Raw genomic sequence first — 25,409 nt, forward strand, 5'->3', positions numbered from 1 at the left:
TAAAAGTATATACCCGTTTAAAAAAAGGCAGAGATTTTGTTGGAAGTGAAGAGAATTTTAGTAGAGGTATTGTGAAAAATTTATTGGCTTTAGTTTTTAAAATTGACAAAAGTTTACTCTCGAAAGTGTATTTTGACATTGAATGAGCGAATGAATGAATAAATGGGAGGTGACAATGCTTGACTCGGAAATTCACAATAATTTCAATATAGCTAACGCGCTTGTTTGGACGATCGCACACACTCTCATACACACACGCACACACACCACAGTCTAGACTACTGTCGTAGATTTTATCGGTGATGAAGGTCATTTCTCATTTATGAGTGAGAGTATTTTAAATCAGTTGCGACAGCTAGAACAATTCATCCACGCATACTGCTTTCGAAATCACGAACAAAAAATTACACTGCAGTTTTAATTACTATTTCTATATTTGAAGCAACTGCTTAAGAGTAAAGTACTGTTTTATTATGCTTACGTAGTAAATTTTAAAATAATGAGACAGTAAATAAATTTAAGAGCTTCTCTGACTTTAAATTTCAAAGCTTTTTTTAATGATAGCTACATTGTTTTAACGATGCAACGTTACTGAATAACGTTCCATGTTATTTTTATGTCTTGGAAAAGTGCGAATTGATTGTCTAAGTTCTAAGTGATAATTACTTGGAGACGTGGGATATACGTCTATAATTTCTAAGAAGAGTATGCATACCTATGGGTACGATAATTGAACTATGGTAATAATTACCACGCTCATGAGAATAATTCCTGTAATGGTGACCATATTACTATGGTAACTATTTCCACACTGTTATGATAATCTCTTCCATTAGTGCTGCCAGACATCACTTTTAGTAGGATTGTAAGATTTGCCACCCTTACGGAAGAAAACTAATGAACACTATCATAATTCATTAGTGTTGATAAGCCTCATATTAGTGATCATTAGTGACCATAAGTACTCTGATTAATGAATCTTACAACACGATTGGTTGTGATTAGCGTTGGATAGTGTTGTATTAGTGTTTATTAGTGCTTCAACTAATGACTCTCGCAACACTTTTAGAAGCGATTAGTGTTAAAAGTGGTGTTTGTGTTCATTAGTCGGAGTTCTAATGGATCTTGCAACACTATTGGTAGATAGTTTTGAATAATGTTCTATGAGTGTTCATGAGCATTCTGCCTAATGAATCTTGCAACATTGTTGGAAGTGATTAGTGTTGTATTTGTGATCAAAAGTACTGCAAATATTGAGTCTGGCAGCACTATTGAAAGAAATTAGTGTTTAATAGCGTTTCATTAGTGATCATTAGTAGTCTGATTAGTGAATCTTTCAATGTAAGTGGAAGTAATAAGTGCTAACTAGGTTTCAAAAGTGTTCTTTAGTAATTTGAATAGTCGGTACTACTCTACTGTGAAATTCAAATCAATGACACTAAACAAACTAACGGCATTAAACGCACTGATGACACTGAACGCACTTATGGCACTAAGACATTAGTGCGCGAAAAAACTAAAGAATTCTCGCATGAAAAAATCTTATATCCTAAAATTATACTGAATAATATAACACATTTTATATTACAGTATAATTATTCATATAAGAAGTCATATATATTAAAATAACTATTTTTTTGCCGTTTTAATTATATATTTATATATTTTCAAAGTATACAAACATGATACATAATATTACATGTTGGCATATATTCAAGCTATATGAACTCCATATATTGGAAATTATATTATAAACACATAAGTCATTTTATAATGTTAATATATAAGGTAATATATGTTATCGACTTATGAAATTTAAAGTCTAAAAGGTTTATTCCAAGCTTATATCAAATTGTAAACCTAAAAAATCTTAATTCAGTTTTTTTAAGTCAGAGTTGTAAATTGACATCCCCTGATTGAAACGCACACTTGCATGTAAACATCTATATGGTCAGATCTACTTAATATGTACTGAGATATCCGTTCTTTCTTTATTAATCTGTACCTTTATTTTCTTTCCTGAGTTAAACTGATAAATTGAATGTTCATTTTCCCGATTAAAAAAATATTTATATTATATATTTTTAAGTATATTATCCAATATATAATGCGATATGTTGGAAAAATATAATGAAAATTATTTTTTTTTTATAGCAGTTACTATACTTTAAAATAAATGTCTCGATTATATTTCATTATATTGGAATTTATAACCGGGAAATTATATTTTGAAAATATACGATGCTCTGTAATAAAATATATATTTTCTTTTATAGTTTATGTTATAAAAAAAAATATACTTTCAAGTTACATGAACATTGTATTCAAACATACATAAATTTTTGCCGTTTTATATAATTATATATTTTCGTATATAAAATGAAAACATACATTTTTTTCACGCCGGTTAGCGTTTTTCATTAGTGCTGATTAGTTTTTTTCCGTAAGAATAATCAGACTACTAAAGATCACTAATAAAGTACTATTCAACACTAATCGCATCCAATAATGTTGTAAGATTTACTAGTCAGAGTACGAATGGTCACAAATGATCATTAATAAACGACTTGTCAACACTAATGATCTTTTATTAGTGTTTATTAGTTTTTTCCGTAAGGAATAAAAGTCCACAAATAATAATTTTATTATTTGTAATGAAAATTCAAATTATAGCCTCTTGAAAAGATTAAGATATGAACAATTATACATTGTGTGAAATGTAAGGGAAACTGTAACAGAAATTCGGATTGTTATCTGAATGTGAATCAATTTATCAAGTATTCATGGCAAGTTTGGCTTTTTGCTTTGGGATGTTCTGGGCACATTTGTTAACTAAACATTTATGTCTGTGTTTCTCTGCCCCGAACTTCGCTTCAGATCAGTTTTATCTATAGAGATATACGTACTTCGACTAATAAACCAAACTTGTTGTTATTTTCTGATAAAATAGGTTTCATTTTTCGTTTATCAGCATTATTTATTTAACTTTAGATATCAAGTTTAATATTTACAGACATAAAAATTTTTCAAGTTAAACTTTTAAGAAAAAAAAAAAGATTCACTTCAGTTAAGACATGGAATGAAAACTTTCAAGAAAATTTAACAAAATTAAGAATTTTTTCAAAAAATCTCCAAAAATCAATGAAAAAAAACCCGTATCGCTTGTTTTGTGTAGATTATTTCATCCGTCCATCGACGTTTTACTCCCTTATTATCTAAATGAAACGGAATTTCGAAATATTAGGTATTTTATAGATTTTTTATGCATGAAAATTCCAATATAATATACACATAGAGAGTTGTGAATGGTAAATTGACCAATGTAACATAGTAATTATTACTATGTAGCATGGTAACGCAAGTTTTTTAGCTGTATTATTTATTTGACATAGTAATTTGTCCGAAGTTGAATGGTAACACTAGCCATGCTAGCATGGTAATCATTCTTATTCTAGCATGGTAATGATTACCATGCTACATTGGAATCATTCCTATGCTACATTGTAATTATTACAATTTCGATGAAGCTGTTTCCAATTGAAGGTAATAAGGTTATTATTAAAATAAGGTTTTATAATTAAAAAATTCGGTTATTTAATTAATAATGAATAAATTATTAACTGATTTGGAAAATTTTTAAATATAATAATAAATATTAACATTAACATATTTTAACATGGGTTATTTTTATTAGAAAAATATTATAATAATTAAATTTTTTATTGAAAATAGATTTAATTAATATTTTATTGCAAGTATAATTATTAATTATGAATTATTAATTTAGAGGAAGTTAACAATTATCTAAATTAAAAATATTAAATCCAGCACTTTGGAATATACATTTTTCCGTCTGCCGCAGTGACGATGCGTGTAGTAGAATAACATTGTAAATCAGAATACAGTAGACAACGATACTTTGTCAAATAATACTTGAGTTTCGTATGATTGATAATTTTCAATAAAATAATAGTTATTGATATAAGTAGTAATTAAGATTAATATATGTACAGGTTATATCGGACGTATATACTATATATCAGCGCTTAATATTGAAACTGCATTTACGCTATTCAGCATGGGACAGTACCATTCTAGCATGGCTTTGATTCCTATGCCACAAAGTAATATTTACCAATAGCATGATTATTATGTAGAATGGTAAATATTACCAGAAGTATGGTAATCATTCTCATGTTACATAGTAATGATTCCAATGCTTCAAAAAATAGGACTGGTTGCCATGTAGAATGGTAATTATTACCATTCTCTTACCTCCGTGTAGGAGAAATACCTACTAAATTACATGTGAATCGCATATAATTATATGCAAGCTTTTTACACGAAATGACGTAAGAATTTTTACTATGGAACTATAAGAATTTCACCAAAGTAAATATAGAAAAAAAATCCACTTTTTTATGTGTGGAATTTCTTTTCTAGTCATATTATTTCTGCCATATACGTGAGCTAACGTTAATTCTGCTGTTAGAAAATCTTTTATGTATGATAAAAGAGTCAAGTTAAAAAAAAAAAAAAAAAAATTAAATAAACTAAAACACAAAATAAAACAACATAAAAAGATGTTGGATACGTGAAAAAGAATTTAACGCCTGAGATCCTTTTAATTCGCTGCAGGCAGTAAGGGTTTGTTGGCTACGTAATTGAAGTTTTCACATGAAGGTGGTAAGTTTGTTGAGAAAAAGAGTTTTAACTCGTGAATCGACTCTATTCTTGACGTTTCTATTTTCAAAAATCCATCTTTAGACAATACCGTTCTTATTTCATACCATCTTCAGATTGTTCTCATTTAACTTTTCTTAAGATTTTTTTATCTCACGGATTTATCTTTCTGAACTTGACGGGTACATATAAATCTTCTGATACTATTAATTTAAAAACTTCTCTCGTTTTTAATATTTTTTTTTTTATATTTTTATTTTTAGAAAATATTACTCAGATAAATTAAATATAGTTTTTCCAAACTATTACTTTTTCGATTCAATAACTCGAAATTCATTATTTTAAACAAGTATTTCAAATTGCTAATTAAAATAAATGTAAATATAGCAATAATAATCAGTTATATCATATTCGGATAAATTTAGAGGTCCCGAATTTGTGTAATGATAAATTTACATGTCATTAAATAGATTAATATTTGTAAAGACAATGAAAACGAGTTATTAATATATAGTTATACGCGTATAGTAACTTATTCATGCAAATAATTATATTAAAATCAATGGATATGTAAATTACTGAGTATTATCGAATTATGTTTATCAATTTTGACTTTGTAATGCTATATGCTCATTCATTCGAAGGTAATATTAAAATTATATTTAGATAATAAGTTGTGTTTAATCAATGGAGATAATGATTACCGTGATATAATTGACAAATACAATGATATTCAAAGTTACCTGGTGATACCAGCTCAAATTCGACACTGGTGGATTAGCTTTTACGTTGCATTCGAAATAGACGGCATCACCTTCTTTAATAACTTCGGGATTTAATGATGAACCCATTCTTAGTGTCATCACTGGTTTATCTGAAATAAGAAAAAATTATTATTATTATTATTTCGTTTCATTTCATTTCAAACATCAAGCACAAAGTATCAAGCAGGTTTTACTCTCACTCAATATTTTTTTGTCATGCTCATTTTTATTTTTATCTCTTTGTCATACAATCAAGTACTCGACAATAGTAAACAGAGGACTTAATTACTCAAAGGATATTTTAATAAACAAATTAGTCACAATTTCAGACCAGTTTATTGAAAAATTTATGTAAAAAACTGTACTTAATTTTAAACATCGCTGATGTTCGTTGCTATTTACATTGCATGTAACATGATAGCTTTTTGAAATTGAAATTTGTTTATTAAGCTCTAATTTATTAACTTTTAGTTACTACTATCAAAATCTGAAGTTTCAATCTCTCTACAGCCAGTTACAACAAGCTAGTTTCAGTCCAATACCGCGAATGAATATTAGCGAATGTGTAAACTACGAATTCTCTCAGTCAGCAAACAAAAACAAACTTGTTTCGTCCTTTGGGAACAGGCCAAAGTCCCTTAAAAATGGGCTCCCAAACCAGCAAGCACCACCCTTTACGGGGGCTTCACCTTTGATACTCCAACCAATACAACCGTTGCAGGAAACTAACAGGTGTCGCTGTAGCCTTATCAACGAGTTGTAAGTAACTTTGACTTGGCTTGAATAATTAGAACAGCTGAAGGCTTGGAGAGTGGAAAATTCATCAGGGACTGAACAAATGGATAATAGTTTGCTAGAAACTGAATGGTATCAAATAGAGGAAGCCCTTTTTCGGGCATTGAGGAGGAGTTGCATCTCACCATCTATCACGAAGCAACCTGTTGACCAGTACAGGAAACTAGTGCCACCGGGGGTCGCTGAAAGCCCTCTTCAGCCAGAGTCTTTTTATTTCATAAGATGTCTGAAGTATGTGGCCCACAGAGGTACACGGAAAAAATTATTTGTAGCCGCTATCTATTGTTTCGGTAACAGCTACCAATAATTCCAGTAGCAGTTACTGATTTTTGTTCCGTAGCTGCTACCGATTATTTTTTTCTGTGTATGGATTCATAGTGGCTGTGGTTAGATATCACGCGCGATGAGGATTTTTGATCATACCTCCGGTTAATGTCCACCCTTAGTCACTTAATTATATTTTTCGATTACGAGTGTCGCTTGAGGGCGAGGTAGATCCCTTAGTCAAAAATGTTTTGTTTCATCCCTAGTCACACAATATACTTAACCTCACAGATTATATTTTAAACTCGCAGATATTTATATGTTTTAATTATTACAAATGTAAAAACATTATTTCCGACAAAAATCAAACTATATAGTGTTAAATGAAATGTATTTATCAATGAATAAATTGTCATGAGGATTCACACTAAATTAACGTAATGGTATTCTATACTGCAGTAGCAGTAAATTTAAATTTTTTATAACGTTAATTATGAGATCCCAAAGGAATACTTGAAAACCACGGCCAAGTTGAGCGTAGATATTTATTATTTGTGAGAGAAATAAATATTTTGCTAGATAATATGAATGTATCCACAGTGGTGTATTTATGTTATTAATGTAATGTGTTATCACTGAGTATATATACACTGAGAAAAGTGTATGGTAGTAGTAACTATGAAGGGATGTGTATAGCAGTATAGTAATCTCAACTAATGATTATAGTTTTGTTTTGCCACGTAGCGATTTAAACGTGAATCGCTACGCACTTTTCTGACTCGCCGTGAATTTAAAAACACTTCTAGATCACGAAAAGTGTATGTGCACATTTAATGATTATATTACATTATTATTTACGTATTCATATTATAGCACACCTGACTTGATTAAGGAACAGTTTGAACTGAATATTATGACAGGGTATCCTTGGCCATATTAATCTATAATAATAAAGAGAAGAAAAGAATAACGTATCCATATTATATATTATTGTACAGTTTTAGGTTCTTCAATAGTGATGATTTTATCCATGTTGTTCTTGATATTAAGGCAGCTTGATATATTTGATGGTAGGTCCTTTCTGAAGTCGGTAGTTTTGGAACAGTCAATCACAAGGTGGTGAAAGGTGAGGTTTATATGACATTTGGGACATTTATCAGGTGGCTCATGGATATGAAGTAATGGTGTGACGCCTTTTTGTGGCCAATTCTTAGGCGACTTTGAATACATTGGTTTTAGCGATCTTTGAGTGGATCTGATTGGCCCATATGAAGTCATTGATGGAAAAAATTTCTTATTTTGTCTGGATTTTTGTTAAAGACAACTATAAGTAAATCTAACTAGAATTTTTTATAAGGATCCGACAAGCTCCTTATCAGGTTGATCTTATTTCAAATAAGAGCAGATCGAGATATCCTGACGACGAATTGATATGAATGCAACGCTAGTGATCCATGAGATCTTTATCAGAGTAACCTCATCAAATCCTTATCAGGGTTGCCTTATTAGTAATTATTCAAAAAAATTTATTATATTGCGAAAAAAAAATAAGAAAATTTTAATTGAATCCGGAATGTGATCTAATGAATTAGGATCATCTCCTAAAGAAAGTAAGCATGTTTTTTGTTAATAAAAAAAATCCAATGACTGCTGGGCTCGAACCCGCATCCTTCCGGTTTAAAGTCCTGAATGCTATCCACTGCGCTGACTTATATATATGATCGTGTAATTGTAAATAGTATCCACATTAGGATATCAAAGAACAAATGATAAAGAAGTAGAAAATCTGTGATGCAATGATTGACGTAATTTTTATATAAATATGTTTTTGTTCTGTACTCTGTTTCATTAATAGCCGATAACTAAACTATTAAAAGGAAATGGAAATTTTTAAGATCGACTAGGTTGTTAAATTATAACCCCTTATATCATTCTATGATGCAACATTAAATAATCAAATAATTATTTGACAATTATTTGATGCTCAATTCGTTTTGTGTCTCAATTTCAAAACAAAACTATATAATAGGAAAATCGTAAAATGTCTTTGGAAGTAAAATTTAAAATTACATATAATACAGAATGTATAAAAATGAAAAGCTTATGAATGCTTTTGTATGCGTCTATTTAAAAGACCCAAAAGAGCTGTGACGTGTATGCGGGTACACACTGCTTTATACGCGGTTCACTCGGTAGACCACCCTGGCTTAATTTTCATTATGCATGTACTCTCCGCAGAACGTGTACACAAGTGCACAGGTACGCCCGTACCTCCGGTGGTTATATACATTTGCTTGATCTTGCTTCACTCTTGCCGACCGCACTTGCCATGCAATAGAAATACAAGAAAGAAAATAATAATAAAACAGTATAATAAAGCCACTGAAAATTATTTTATAGCTCATGTTTACTGTGAAAACAATTTCCTATTACCTTACATGAACACAATCCGTTATTAATTAATATAACTATTTTTTATTTCGTCTATGATATAGTATTTTATTATTTTAAACAATATCCCGTAGTGTTTTGATGTTTTCTTTTAAAAAAAAAAAAACATATTTTTAATTAAAATTTTATTATTTACAACGAGAAACCGTTTTTTTCGAAAGTTAACATATAGCAGTTCAATAACTGCTTCGGTACTCTATTCCATTAATGCTGGAAAAAAAATTTCCTTACCACGCAGTATTAAAATTGGAAAAAAAAAAATTTCTAATATACTCGAGTCGAATTACTTTATTTTATTACAAAAATTAATTAAATCGAACTTTTTGTATCGATATTTCAAATTAAATTTTGGCTATATATCTTTGATTAATTGTCAAACAGAAAACGCTGGTAATTTGATAACTAAAAGTGTTTTTTTTTTTTTTTTTTTTTTTTTTTTTTTTTCAAGGTATTAATTTCACAAGAGGTCATAATTTCAGAGTGAGGCAAAATATATATGCAGTAACAAAATACAGTGAAAAAATTTGTTTAAAAATGGAGACCCCGGGTCGAAAAATTTGATTCGATTTAAGTGTAATTGGACTATTTGATCTGTTTTTGATCTTTTACAAAAATTTAAAGCTGTTTTCGACCTGTTGTTTTAAAAAACAATTGCATTACGGGCAGGCTAAACTAGATTAATTTTTGAACTTTAAAAAATTTTAGTTCTGAAAATTTGCAAGGACAAGAGTAGATTAAATCATGGACTTATAAAATTTTTATTTATGGGCAATATTTATAAAAAAAATATTAAGTTACAGAATTGATTATGTTTTGTTTACTATTTATTTAGTATCTTTTGTTTAAAAATGTTGGCAGTTAATGAAAGTTTGACAGCTTAATTTTTAGTTGTCTTGACTGAATATTTATAGCATTGAATAAAAGTGATAAAATAACTCTTAAAATGTCCAAAAAAAATTTTCTTATTTACTGGATAAAATCGAAAATATTTTGGTATTAGAAAACATCAGAATTCTTGTGACATCTTATTATGGAAGCGCATTAGCGTTTTAAATATTAAGAAAATTAAAATAAATTTATAAATCTAGATTATTATTATTATTTATACTTTTAAAAAGTCCTGTTTTAGATCTAACAGCGATTAAAAACAGACTAAAAATAATAGTAAATAAAGTATGTTTTTGTCCTTAAAAACAACTGAATACAGACCAATAATTATAACAAAAAAAGTCTGTTTTTAGTCTAAGCCCGATTTGAAACTGACTAAGTATCATACGGAAATAAGTCTGATATTGGGCTGGATAAGGAATAGTACAAGCAAAAACAGATTAAAAAATTTCTATACTAAATGAATACGATTTATAAATTTGAATTGAAGAAAAAATATTTGAATTCATCATTTATATTAAAACAGATCTAATTTTTTGACCCAAGGTATTTTTATGAAGAATTTTGAAGTTATATTGAGTTTATTATGGATCTTAAACAAACAAAAGTATATTTTTTCATGTAAGTTATTCAAAACATTAATTGATGAGATGGATTGAAGAGTTTAAGCTTTTCATTCTGATCCAATATTTAGATATTCCAAGTTCTTTGAAACACGCGTGATACTTTTCATACCTCACATTTCGAATGGATCCGAATGACGGTATATTACCGTTGCTTACAATAATTACCATATCTTACGACCTTCGAAATAATTGGGTAAAAATACCGCATTTTCACGGTAAGTTATGGTATTCCGCGGTAAATTGCGGCATATTAAAGGTGCCCCGTATGAAAATACAATATATGGTTAAAATATATAAAATCATAAATGTTTGCAACAAAAAATATATGATATATTATATTGTATATTATAAAAAATCACTTAGAGATTTTCGCCATTTTAATATTAAATTATGTATAGTAGTAAATATATGTATTCCATATATGTAACTTATATGTTTTTTATATTAAGCCATATATACATTTACATATAATATATTGTATCGATATATTTCCTTTTATATTCAGAAATATGAAATTTTTATATGAAATGAAATATATGGTAGCATATAATTTATATTATACATGGCACCATATATTTTCTTTGTTATATTTAAGTCTATATTTCATTCGGTGTATGTATATGTATATGGGTATATAATATATTCACTTGAAATTAACTAATTTCGATAATTTAATCTGCAATTTAAAGAGTGTAACTTTTTTTTTCATACACAATAAAAATATATGTATTTATAGGTGATCAGAATATATTTTTCGCATATGATAGAAATATATATTTTTATGTATGATCAAAATATAGTTTTTGTACATGACAAGAAGATATATTTTCATATATGATAAAAATATATTTTTTGTATATGATTGACATATATATTTTATATATGCTAAACATATACAGACTCGTATATGACGAATATTATATTCTTTAATATAAGAAAACTATATCAGAAAATATAGTTAAATTGGCCACATATATTTTCTGATATTTATCATATATTTTTAGATATATTTTGACCATATATGTTATTTTTATACGGGGTAGTATTTTTTTCGGTTAACTTACGGTATTTTATCGCAAATTTGCGGTAACATTGCAGTATTTCATCGTAAGCGTGTAGATTTACTGCGAAATTTCGGTATTTTACCGCAAAGTAGAATATTTCACGGTGTTGTGGTAAAAATACCAGAAATTGCCGTAAATAACCGTTTTCTTATGCAAATTACCGCATTTGACCGCGCATTTACTGTAATTTGCCGTAAAATATTGTAAATTATTGTATGTTGCTGTAAAGTGCCGTGGGAATTCAAAAGTAACCGTAAACTGCGGCAAATTTGCCATATAACTACCGTACTTTACGGTAAATTATGGCAAAATATGGTAACTTATGGTAATCTACTGTAATTAGGATCTACCAGGATTTCTAGCTCTCACGCGCTACTATCTTGATCTCTGTCTTTATTCAAATCAATTCATTTTTCAATAAGTCAATACTAATTTTAAATTATTTAACTAAATCGGTGTTATAAATGACACTATTGCGTCACTCTTTGACAGTTTTAGAATCTAAAATAATAAAAAACGATAAAGTTGTTTTTGACATTTTTTTTTATGATCATTATTTTTAAAGAAGGCGGCAAAAATTGTGTTCTTTTTATTCATTAATAAATTATCTTCCAAATGGTCAAGCTGAGAGCGAATAAGCGTTGGCAGGACACATCTCATTGCTTCGTAATTGAATTGTGAAAAAAAAAGCAGCATTGTATTAAGATTATAAAATGATAATAACAACTTTGTTAAAGACGATTAAAAAAAATCCGTATCATAATTATAATCCATAAAATAAATAGACTTGTTTAAGTATCACGGTCTTTTCTACCCAAAGATTTTATAAAACTGTCGTGTAATTATACTTAAGAGCAATTTATCATGAAATAAATAAAAAAGTATCCGTTATCACTTGAATGAAATAACAATTGCAACGAGTATTATCCATAAAACTTAAAATAGAGTGGTTGGCACGTTAAGTTTGGCAAAGAGTCATCGGAAGTCGTGATCAAGTGAATCGAAGAGTGTCGATTCAATTTATCACAGTGTAATCCTCGGAGCCAAATGAAATGAAATCGTTGTCCCAGTTTTTCTTGTCTCTATACACTGTACATTTTTTTTCTTTTTTGATTCTGATGAAGCCAGATTCTTCCGCACATGGTTTAGATTTTACACTAGATTTTTATTCTTGTCCGTTTCAGATTTCTCTTCTATTTTATCACATTTTTTTTTGTAGGCAGTATTTTATCCAACAGGGACTTTATAAACGAAGATTATCAGATTTGATATGAGGACAATGTCCTGCAAAATTGGACAGTAGAGTACAACAAAAAGTTCATGAACCAAAGAAAAGCGACTACGTCTGCACTGTGCACTTTTAAAAGGTCCTTTTTCTTTTTTCCATTTTTTTTTTGTCATAATACTGCAATACCTAATAAATTTAGTAGTTTATTATACGTGAAATGAAATTGAGTATATATACATATATAATACGGCAACGAGGTCCAGAGAGTATGAGTGTGAGTGCCTGTGAATATGGAATTTAAACCAGCCGAGGAAAGTAGGAATGGGGTATAGAGAGTGGGAGAATTCGATTCATTAGAATCCCTCAAGGGATTCACGCTGTCAGTGGTACGGAAGGAAGCTTTGGTAGTGAATGTTCAAGGTTCAACTGGCATATGGTCAGAAGATACTCAATATGAATTTTGCAGTATCGATTGGACATGGATATATAGCTTGGCAGACTGATATCAAGGAGGAACTGTCCATTGGGACGTTTTCGTTGTCCGATGACCCGGTTGATATCTAGATGATGCGCCAAGATATTCAGTAAGTAGAGGGTTGGTAAGGCAGGGTTGGGTACGTAACCAGTCAAAACCGATAGGAATCCCTTTCTTAAACCATCTCAATACCCGGTCAATAGCTATTCTGTGACCTATGTGTTGACTGGAATGAGAATGAGAATGAGCGATATATCGGACTACATATATATCGTAAGGTTTTGATGAGAAAAATAAATGGACGTATAGTGTTCAAATAAATACATCAAAAAATTTTCGCAATTTAGAACCTTTTTTCATATTTTTAAGGAATGTATGTGCGAAAAAAATGTAACAACCTTTATTTGAAACTATGAGTTAAAATTAATAAATTCGTATTGTGATCTTGAAATGCTATCAATATTGTGTAGTTTTGATTATTTTAAGAATTTAATTTTAAGACTGAGAAAAGTAATCGGTAGCAGCTACTGATTGGCAATTAGTAGCCGCTACCGATTATTTTGTCGGTAACAGCTACCAAAATAATCTGGAGCTGCTACTGATTATTTTTGTAGCTGCTACCGATTATTTCGGTTCTATTGACAAATTTTAGAGGACATCAAAAAAATATTTTGATGAGTGTCATCCTCATTTATCTTCATTCATCCTAATTTATCCTAATATGGGTCTAAACTCGAAAAATAAATTATTCCCGGGATTTTTTATAGCTTTTCCTACTAGAGGGCATCATAACAAACAAAAAACGTTTTGTTGTGATGGGTTCATTTCAACAGGAGCAAAGCTACAGGCTACTCTTTGAAGAAAATCATCTCGACCCATGTCCACCCCTCTCCACCCAATCCTAATATGGGTCTCAACTAAAAAAATAAATTATTCCCAGGACTTTTCATGGCTTTTTCCATAAGAGGGCATCAAAATAAACAAAAAACGCTAATGTTGTGACGAGTTATTCCTAACAGGAGCAAAGTTACAGGTTTCTCTTCGTAGAAAACCACCTCCACCCAATCCTAATATAGGCCTTAACTAAAAAAAATACATTATCCTCAGGACTTTTTATGGCTTTTCCTACTAGAGAGCATCATAATTAACAAAAAACGTTAATGTTGTGATCGGTTATTTTCAACAGTAGCAAAGTTACAGGCCACTCTTCGTAGAAAACCATCTCCACCCATGTCCACCTCTGGGATATATGTACGAGTGTGTGTGTGTGCATGTGTGCACGCCTGTGTATGCATGTGTGCGAGTGCGTCTGTGCGTGGTTATGGCTATCGTCTATTTCAGTAGCGTCTCCGGAAAAATAATCGTTAGCGGCTACCGATGATTTTTATAGAGTAGTTATATGTAGAAATTTTTATGATTTAAATATCGAAATAAATGTAAATTGCGTTAGTAAACTTGACTATATTTATATATATACATATATTCAGTAAATTTTATTGTTCTGTTTAATGAATTTATTTTTCCATATTAGAATGGAATAAAGTAAAGTTTTGATCAGTTTTCAAATTTCTTATTATTACTATACATGTCATCTGTATTGGTATTGGTCTCTATTTTTATTTTCAAAGATCACTTGTTTCAACCGAGATTCGAATCCTGATCTCTCTAGGGCGTATCTTTCCCTAAGTCTTTCGGTCCGATGTCTCCTTTGTCTGAAGGTCTCAGAACTTGTAATACATATTTGTACGATATCCCTACTAAATTTCAGTTTTATTGATCTGCTTTGGAAAAATCACAAACCGTTTAGTCATTTTTAGTTGTTATACAATATTTAATACTACGCTCTTCTGCTGATTTACAGAAATTATTAAACGTTTTTATTCTAGTATACCCTCGAGTATGCACATTTTTATAAATATATTATATTTATAATATAATATTGATAAATATCCAGATTTGAATCTTGAATGTCATTTAAATTTCAATCTTTCGGATATTTTATTTAAAAAAAAAAAAAAAACTAATTACGACGCCGATTGTGAGTTAAATTAAAAAATACAAAAAAAAAAAAAAATAACGACTGAATAGTTTCATAAAAAAAAGTTGTATGAATGGTTTGAAAATTTACTGTAAATGACTTCGCGGGTTGAGAAATTTCATCTGTTTTTATTAGTAGCGGTTGAATTCAAACTAATTTAAACATGAAAAAAGGTATTTTTAATCGTGTAATTTGCATATAAAGAGCAATCGAATTTTTTCCCATGTTATTCGGTGTTTATATTAAATGCAAATTTTTTTATTTGGACAATTTTTTCGGTTTTTAGTTGACTCGAGGGTACAAAGAAAGTTATTTACGCATGAAGTAATAATAAAAACAATGTAACTTGTCTAACATAATCTACTTATAGTCTCAGAGAAGATAAAATGATATTTTTATACGCACAAATAATGATAAAAGTTTTTTTATTCAAGTATTTTAAGTAGTTCATTTGAATTGACATATGAGACACGATTACTGTCACCGTCATCTTATGTTCTTACCACAATTCAATTTAGGGGATGATAAAACACGGCGAGCAACGTGGGAGAGAATACTGTTAAGTTATTAAAAAGATATGAGAAGTTTACATCCACACACACATGAGCGCACGCGCATACAAATCATCTGATTGAGATCATGTAGTTTCTATAGTAATAAAAAAAAAAAAATTTTTAACTTCCCGCTAAAAAAATTGCAAATTTTCAAAAAAAAGAAAAGTTGTTGGTTTTGATCCGATTTTTGAAAATCGAGCTTTCGTCGAAAGTCGATGTTTTGAGGTCCTAGGAAGATATTCCGACTATTTCCGGATGGACGTCCGTGTGTTTGTATGTGTGTGTTTGGGTTAGTGGCAATTGAAAGGGCTCACCTAAAATTAGAATTGATTAGATTTTGGGGTAGATCGGTCATGTAATTTACGAGTTATACGAAGAATAAAAAAAGTTTGAAAAATCCAAAAGTGCATACCTCGAACATTAATGTTACACTAAAATATATGAATTATTAATTTTCATTTTTAATTACAAAATTTTGAATAAACATCTAGGAAGAAATCCGTCTTTTTTTTTTTTAATTTAGTAAATTCTATGACAGTTGACAACAAAAAAAATTATCTGATGGTAAAGTAGAACCTTATGATATCAGCAAAGTTCGATGATAAAAAAAAACATTCCCGATAAAATAAAAAAATGGCTGCAGTGTGTGTTTGTTTACGTAGTACCGGTTTTAACAGAAATGATTTATTATAAAAAAAACGAGAAGGACTACAATAGTGATTTTCGAAAAGGACCTTTTTTGCAGAATTCCGAAGGCAGTGAAAAAAAAATAAAGTCATTTTGTCAAGCCGTTTACGAGATATTTGTGCCACAGCCTTTTTTTGGACTACAGACTAACTGACGTCCACGATACATATTTTTTATTAAACTTTTTTTTATTACAATACGTATCAGACAACTTAATGAAAGTATCAGTCTTATTAATTAGTGTTTCCTCTTTAGATTAATATGCTTTTTATAACGTGTAAATGATATGAAAATAATATATATAGTTTAATGCGAAAAAATCGCTTGACCTTGACAAGTCCGTTAAAAAGCACAACCTCTCCACTTCGCATTCGAGGTCTGCAATTAAAAATTTTTTTTGTTTCTGGATTTTTGATTAACAATTAATTAGTTTCCTGACAGGACGAGTAGACTAAGTCATAGCTGTGTAATGAATTAGGTAGATGCTAGGTTTTCACTTCAAGTTAAATTATGTGTGTGTGTGTGTGTGTGTGTGTGTGTGTGTGTGTGTGTAAAATAAGTCCAAGGAATTCGTGCGCAAATAAAGTCCAAGGGACTTGTGTGTGCACGTAAGTAAAGTCTAGAGGACCTATTAGTTTTAAAAAAATAAAATTCCAGGGAACGATTTGAACTGTGTGCGAATAAATAAATAAATAAATTTGTGAAATTGGATAAACTAAATTTGTATTAAAATGATAGTATGTTTACATATACGTGAACATTTAACTCCTCATCATCTTTCACTTCCACAAATGAATTTACAACGACCCTGTTATATTACAATTTAACGTCCGGTTCTGGAAGACCGTGCATTACTTCCGGTGGTGACCTTAACCAGGATGTCCAGACTTAACAAGGTAACTCCTCTTTTACATGATGAAAACAAGATTTTCAAGTATGAAACGCGATTTCGTTGCTAGTTACTAGACAAAATGGTTTCGGAATATACGGCCAGCCTAAAAAATAGTATTGTGGAACATCAGCTGCAGCATTTGAAGAAAGCAATAAATTTTCGTGTAAAAATGGGAAAAATTAAACAGGCATACCCAAAATTAATACACAGACAATGAAAGGCGGCTTTAAATGGGAATCCAAAAATAGACTTCAATAATATAAAATAAAATAATAAAATATCAATAGACATCGATTGCTACACAAAATATAAGATGAGAGCCACTGTAAAAAAAAAGAATATAGTGGGATACCATTGGCCACGTGATTTAATATAAAGACACAATTTCTATGAATAACTTGAAAAGATTTGAAATATTTCCACAATCTAATCACTATTTCAGACATGTTTCATATTTTGCAAGTGGTTATCATAATTTAATACGGTGTATTATTATCAAGATTAAGAAAGAAGAAAAGATGAACGAAATCAATCAACTAGACGTCACAGGCAATCTTAGCACTTAGTCAATGAAGAAAGAACTGAAAAACAAAAAATTAAATAACTTGATTTCTTAATTAAGGAATTCAATCAACCTAACTCTCAATTAAAAAAATATATGATGATAAGATTATTGCTGTAAAAAAATTAAACGTTACAGTGGACAGCATTTTGAACAAATTAAAATGTGAAGATGCGAAACTTGAAAAAATATTATAATACAGAAAAAAGAATGATAGAAGCATCGAGAAATTTTAGTTAAAGTCGAATCATCATTCAAAACAAATAAAATCGACGGGTTTTCTGTAGCTTTCTTTCTTCTAACATGTAAAGGGATGGAAACACCAACAAGAACAACAACAACAACAGAACTAGAAAAGAATGTTGTTAAGGAAAAAAACAGTAATAAAAGCTGGTGTTGACCCGGAATCGATCAATTTCGTTGGCTGTCTATAAACAGTATAAAGGTAAAAAAGAAAAATTGACCAGCTTGCCGAAAAATTGTGAATGGTATTATTCATGAAAATGGAACATATATCAATGAAATGATATTTGTTGATGATTCCGTCAAAAAACAGTTGCTTTTTATCGGAGGAAGAAATCGAGAATCTTCAAAACAAAGATCAACTGTGAGAATGCAAATAATCTTTCTTGAGGCTAAATTGAGACATATGCCAAAATCTGTCGAATGAAGACTAAATGAGAACAGAATTCACTTTTGAGGCAAAAATCTGGCATTATTTGTCAACTCAATACGAGAACCCACAATTACTATTACTTTCCTCAACAACTATCTTCGAGGGTGTTGCAACAGGGTCAAAAATGAAAACAGTCTTGCTTCGTAACTTTAAGACCTACATGCTTGACCTCTGTAAAAATGGTTCCTGATACTTATAGCGTATTTACCATTATTAGTATTTTTCCGCAAATCAACTATGAGGGAGATTTTATCGAAATTTTTAACAATATGACTATCACATATCACATAATCTATGCAGGCAACTCTGCCCCTTCGGAAAAAACTAATGAACATTTATGAACACTATCAAAAATTCATTAGTGTTGATAAGTGTTTTATTAGTGATCATTAGCGACCATGAGTACTCTGATTAGTGAATCTTACAAAACTATTGGATGTGATTAGTGTTGAATAGTTTTGTATAAGTGTTCATTAGTACTTCGAGTAATGACCCTTGCAACACTTTTAGAAGCGATTAGTGTTAATAGTGTTGTAGTAGTGTTGATTAGTCGAAGTAGTGATGGATCTTGCAACACTATTGGTAGTGGTTAGTTTTGAATAAATTTCTATTAGTGTTAATTAGTATTCTGCCTAATGAATCTTACAACATTGTTGAAAGTGATTAGTGTTCTATTAGTAATCATTAGTTCTCCAAATACTAAGTCTAGTAGCACTATTGGAAGTGATTAGTTTAAATAGCGTTTAATTAGTGATCATTAGTAGTCTAATTAGTGAATCATTCGATATTTTTGAAAGTGATAAGTAATAAGTTCTAACCAGGTTTCAATAGTGTTCATTAGTAATCCAAAAAGTCAATACTACTCTACTGTGAAATTCAAATTAATGATACTAAACACACTAATGGCACTAGAACATTAGTGCGCGAAAATACTAAAGCATTATTGTTCCTCATTAGTGCTGGTCAGTATTTTTCCGTAAACGTGAGTCACAGCTAGTTTATACATATATATTTACTGCAGTGCCCTATATAAGTGAAATAAAAATTCAAAGAACTCTATTTTTAACGAAACAACAATGACATTCATAGCAAAATAAATATCCTAGAAAATGAAATTAGTCGGAAGCTCGACTTTAAATGTTTCTTAAAAACTTCGTGCATAAGTATCAGCATCAAGAGCATAAGTTTTAAACTTATTTTGTTCTTTATGATGTTAATAATGATAATTTTTTCGAGTTCCGAATTTAGTCTCTTCATGCTTGCGTAATGGAATATTTTTCAAAAGAAGACTAAAAACAAGTCAAATTGTCCTACCGGGGTAGATTATTGTCATATTATTATTATGACAAAACGATATTATTTTTAAAAAATAAATATATATTTTCAAATTATAATATGATGCATTATAATAATTCAAGAGTGTATTAGAAGTTTCTCTTTGCTTACTATTTAAGAAAAGATTTCAATATTTAAGAAATCATGCCTCAAGAAATGTTTATCAGTATTTCGTCGGAATGGTATTGAAATTATTCTGCATACCTTACTGTAGACATATTAAGCGAAAGATCTTTCAGAAATTATTAAAATCCATACTACAATTATTGTTTTGTTTGCTAAGTAAAATGAAGAGGCTGAGTTTAGTCTCTGTCTTCGGCAAGTTCAAGTACTCGGATTATTTAAAAGTCACGTACTAAATATCTTGTTTAATAATTCTCTATACCAGACTACGTCAAATACACATTTTTTTTTATCATTTTTTTTACCATAAAAAATTAGATTACACTGTGTTAAAATTACGCGGATGGATAATTTACACTAGTTATTATTTTATATTAATATCCGAGATAAACATATAGTATTACGTAATAAAGGGTACTCTTACGGGAAAAAACTAATCAACACTAATTAGAAACACTAATGCTCTAGTCTTTACGCGCACTAATGTTTTAGTGTCATTACTGCATTTAATGATCTTCATGCGCTTCATTCATTAGTTTATTTAGTGCCATTAATTTCAATTTCACAGTAGAGTATTACCGACTATTCGGACTACTAATGAACAATATTGATACCTGGCCAGCACTTATCATTTCCGGTCATATTGAAAGATTGGCTAATCTGACTACTAATGATTACTATTGAAACGCTAATTAGAACTAATCTCTTCCAGTAGTGCTACTATACTTAGTATTTGGAGTACTCATGATCACTAATAGAACACTAATCACTTTCAACAATGTTGTAAGATTCATGAAGCAGAATACTAATGAACTTTAATAGAAAATTATTCAAAACTAACCACTACCAATAGTGTTGCAAAATTCATTACTACTTCGACTAATCAATATTAATACAACACTATAAGCACTAATCACTTCTACAGGTGTTGCAAGATCCATTAGTCGAAGTACTAATGAACACTAATAATAAAACATTATTCAAAAGTAACCACTACCAATAGTGTTGCTAGATCCATTACTACTTCAACTAATCAATATTAATACGACATTATGAGCACTAATCACTTCTACAGGTGTTGCAAGATCCATTAGTCGAAGTACTAATGAACACTAATAATAAAACATTATTCAAAAGTAACCACTACCAATAGTGTTGCTAGATCCATTACTACTTCAACTAATCAATATTAATACGACATTATGAGCACTAATCACTTCTACAGGTGTTGCAAGATCCATTAGTCGAAGTACTAAGGAACACTAATAATAACACATTATTCAAAAGTAACCACTACCAATAGTGTTGCAAGATCCATTGCTACTTCGACTAATCAGTACTAATACAACACCATTAGCACAAATCACTTCTAAAAGTACTGAGGGTCCATTAGTCGAAGTACTAATGAACACTAATAATAGAACATTATTTAAGAGTAACCACTACCAATAGTATTGCAAGATCCATTACTACTTCGACTAATCAATATTAATACGACATTATGAGCACTAATCACTTCTACAGGTGTTGCAAGATCCATTAGTCGAAGTACTAATGAACACTAATAATAGAACATTATTTAAGAGTAACCACTACCAATAGTATTGCAAGATCCATTACTACTTCGACTAATCAATATTAATACAACACTATAAGCACTAATCACATCTACAGGTGTTGCAAGATCCATTAGTCGAAGTACTAATGAACACTAATAATAAAACATTATTCAAAAGTAACCACTACCAATAGTATTGCAACATTCATTAATCAAAGTACTAATGAATACTAATACAGCACTAATCACAACCAATGGTGGTGTAAGATTCACTTATCAGAGTACTTATGGTCACCAATAAAACTTTTCAACACTAATGAATTTTCGATAATGTTCATAAGTGTTTATTAGGTTTTTTCCGTAAGAGTAGTTACCATTCTGTACTTTTAACCATAATTTTTGTAATAAATCATCATAATAATGCAACTATTGATTTGAATTAGTACTTTTTACTAAAATATATTTAATATTATAATAATTTCAAGACTCGTTTTCCCCGTGTGCAGTGAAATATAACACTCAAATGACTTAGTTCGTTGATATACGTTTACAGTATTGATTAATAGATATTCGATACCAAATTAAATTTCGTAATAACAACGTGCTGTTTAAAATTGCTCCATATTATCTTTGTTTTGTGTGTTTACTGATTTTAAGCTACGGTATTTTGATACAGTCAGCAAACAGATATTCACTTTCACAAATTGTTCAGGCATTGTTAATTTATCCGCTCATTTATTACTACCTTCGACCAATTTCATTTATTCATTTTCTTTTTTCATTAACGTGATATGACTGTATAATTTAAACTCATACGCTGACAAAATAAAATTTGTCGTATACGTTGTTAAAATGTCCAAGTGATTACTAAACTATCTCGGTTTAGTTCTGTTCGTAACCAAATGAAACCTGTACTCTGAATTTTCGCTCGCTTTATTTTATCACAGAAAGGCGGATGAAACCTCTACTCTGAACTATAGAAGCTTTTGAGTTTGTGTGATTTCATGTTCACTATTTTCCACGGTAAATTTACTTTTCATTTTGTCACGAATTTATTAGAGAAAACGTTCTCAAAATACTTCCTCTAGGAGAAGCAGTAGTATAGCTGCAATAGGTCACCCTTATCATTCATAAATATATAGTACATGTAAAATATTATATTTTTTAGGTTAAATCGAGTGCATTTAAATGGAAATTACAAATGAGTTGAATTTGAATCTTTTATCATAAGTTCTAAGATTATGGAAAAAATAAAAATACTTAACAACGCTGACAATAATATTAAATTACAGTTCATGGTAACCCGTGAAAAATAAATCATACATGGCCACGTATAAAAATTGGCCAGGCATAGCCATACATGCCCATACATAGACTAAAAACGGCTATATATGGTCATACATGTTTAATAAATAACGAACATGGATGGTCATGTAAAGCCTTGTATGGCCATATATGCCCAGAGGCGACTATGTATAGCCATATTTACCCACACATTAAGGATGGGCGATGTTAGCAAAAAAGATCGACATCGGACTATCGATTTTCGAAATTTTACACTATAGAACCATCGATGTTTTGACAATAACATTGAAACATCGATTGTAGACACTGATGTTGAAAATGCGCGCGAAAATTTAAAAAAGTTATAATTACAACTAAATTTGACATGAAAAAGAAATAGTTCTAAATTATTACTAATTATAATCTAATCATCAATAACTACTAATCATAAAAATATACTATTAGGGAAGTGAAATAATTTATTCATCAATCAATAATTTACTATTAAAAACAAATTTATTATTAAATTCAATATTGTCATATACTTTGTCTTGGTACTTACGAGGTACATGTAAAATGATTATATCATTTCCAGCCATTTGAAATATTTATGTTCATAAAAATATTTGAAATAATTTATAAATATTAATTTATAGGTTGTCAATCATTGAAAGCTTTTAAAATCCTTCGAATAAAAATGCCACGAAACTTGAAGTTAGTCAATAGTTGAAACTTGCAAGAAAATGGGACACAATTCCTTATTGGTTGAAATTAAGGCTCGCTCGTAGCGCGCTATTTGAATTTCTAGTAGAAATTTATTTCGATGTCGATGGTTCATTAAATTACATCGAACATCGATGTTTCGACTTTAAAAAAAATCGACCAAAAAAATCGATGTTTCCCGAAAAAAACATCGGTAGTGAAAACATCGATAAATATCGCTCATTACTACCATACATGGTCCATATACGGCCATATATGTTAAATTAATCGCGGATATACATGGCCATATATAGTCATACTAAACCATGTATGGCCATATGACATATCACTCAGACCACACTATTAGCTAGAACTCAACGGTGGAACGTTTCACGTATATATTTTCTATGTGTATAAGCATGAACGCATGTTTTTCGGCTTTGCAGCATTATTTAATATAATGTTACAAAAATAAAAAAAAGTAATAAAATAAAATAAACCAATATAACTGAATCATTACTTATGATATTTAATGTCAAAAATAAATACATATTTTATAAAATGTAAATATTTAGAAGGAAACTGTCATTTCAATTGATTTTAAATTGTATACATAGTTTACTCTCGATAAAGGAAAAATATTCATTTATAAATGGATTTTGCTACAATGAATATTTGCTGAGTAGCAATATGGATAAAATAACGTGTGCCAATAATAAATTCCGCTTTAAACAATTTAATTTACATACACAAATATACAATAAATATAACTAAAAAAATTTTGTAATTTATTTGACTCTTTATAGGTTAAATTTTCAATAATCTATAAAATATAAAAATTGTTTCTTAGTATTCAGAAACATATTCGAAAAATAAAATGGATTTCTGTATATTTTAACATTATACTGTATGCGTACAAATCCATTCTAAAATTTTCTCGGTTATCTGTCGATACAGCTACTGCAGATGTGTTCGAATTTATGGTCCCCAGCGTAAAATCTATTGTCGCGTTGTAATGCATCATTCTTTGTATTGATTTTTTAGCTGGAAAATGGTTTTATCATTGGTAATTTTCCACATATACTTTCGTTATTTTATTTGCCATGAATTTACCAACTATTTGTGTATTTTATTTCATATATTTGTACTCTTGTTATTTTTTTTTTTCTTTTTATTCATCTATTTATTTGGAAACGATGGATTGATGTGGATTTTAGTATTCGTAATTTGTTTCGAAATTGTCACAAAGCATTGACAGAATAATGATAGTAATTTAATCCATTGTTAGTGTACTCGAAATTGGGTTTTATTTTTTCTATTATAGTTCTGGTGTGTAAGCTCACCGAAGTAACGAAATTTCATTGAGGGATTGGCAATACTTGTACGGCTGATTGAGTGTCCATATATTACAGTGATGGCGTTGACGCGAGAGGTTAAAGAGTGACGGGAGTTCAAAAGGTGTGTCATGAGTCATGACTAAAGCTGTTCGTAAATATTCATGCGAGGTTCACCGGATTTCCGATGCCTCTGTATCCATCTCGTGTACACGAGACTTGCCAGTACTCGTGGTTTGACATACACACCACACTGAATATCCACGCACATTGCAGAATAATTAGAGCAATTAACTGGTCTACTGTGAGCCTCGTGAGAATATTTTGTTGCTAAATATATTACACGATTCTGCATTCATTTTATGTATTACGTTTTTTTATCGATTAAATTCTGTCACATAAATTATCATTTTTTTTTTACTTTGG

At 29.8% G+C, this 25,409-nt stretch overlaps 1 protein-coding gene across 1 annotated transcript in view; it reads right to left on the reverse strand.

The window, feature by feature from the left end:
• The window catches only part of LOC103580770 (hemicentin-2), a 167,709-nt gene that overhangs the window by 33,311 nt on the left and 108,989 nt on the right, over positions 1-25,409 (reverse strand). Inside the window, exon 6 of the mRNA XM_014441311.1 lies at positions 5,427-5,557. Within this exon, the coding sequence (XP_014296797.1) occupies positions 5,427-5,557 (131 nt within the window). The remainder of the gene's footprint in view (positions 1-5,426; positions 5,558-25,409) is intronic.

This window comes from Microplitis demolitor, chromosome 8 (assembly GCF_026212275.2).
Source record: "Microplitis demolitor isolate Queensland-Clemson2020A chromosome 8, iyMicDemo2.1a, whole genome shotgun sequence".
In the NCBI taxonomy this organism is placed as follows: domain Eukaryota; kingdom Metazoa; phylum Arthropoda; class Insecta; order Hymenoptera; family Braconidae; genus Microplitis; species Microplitis demolitor.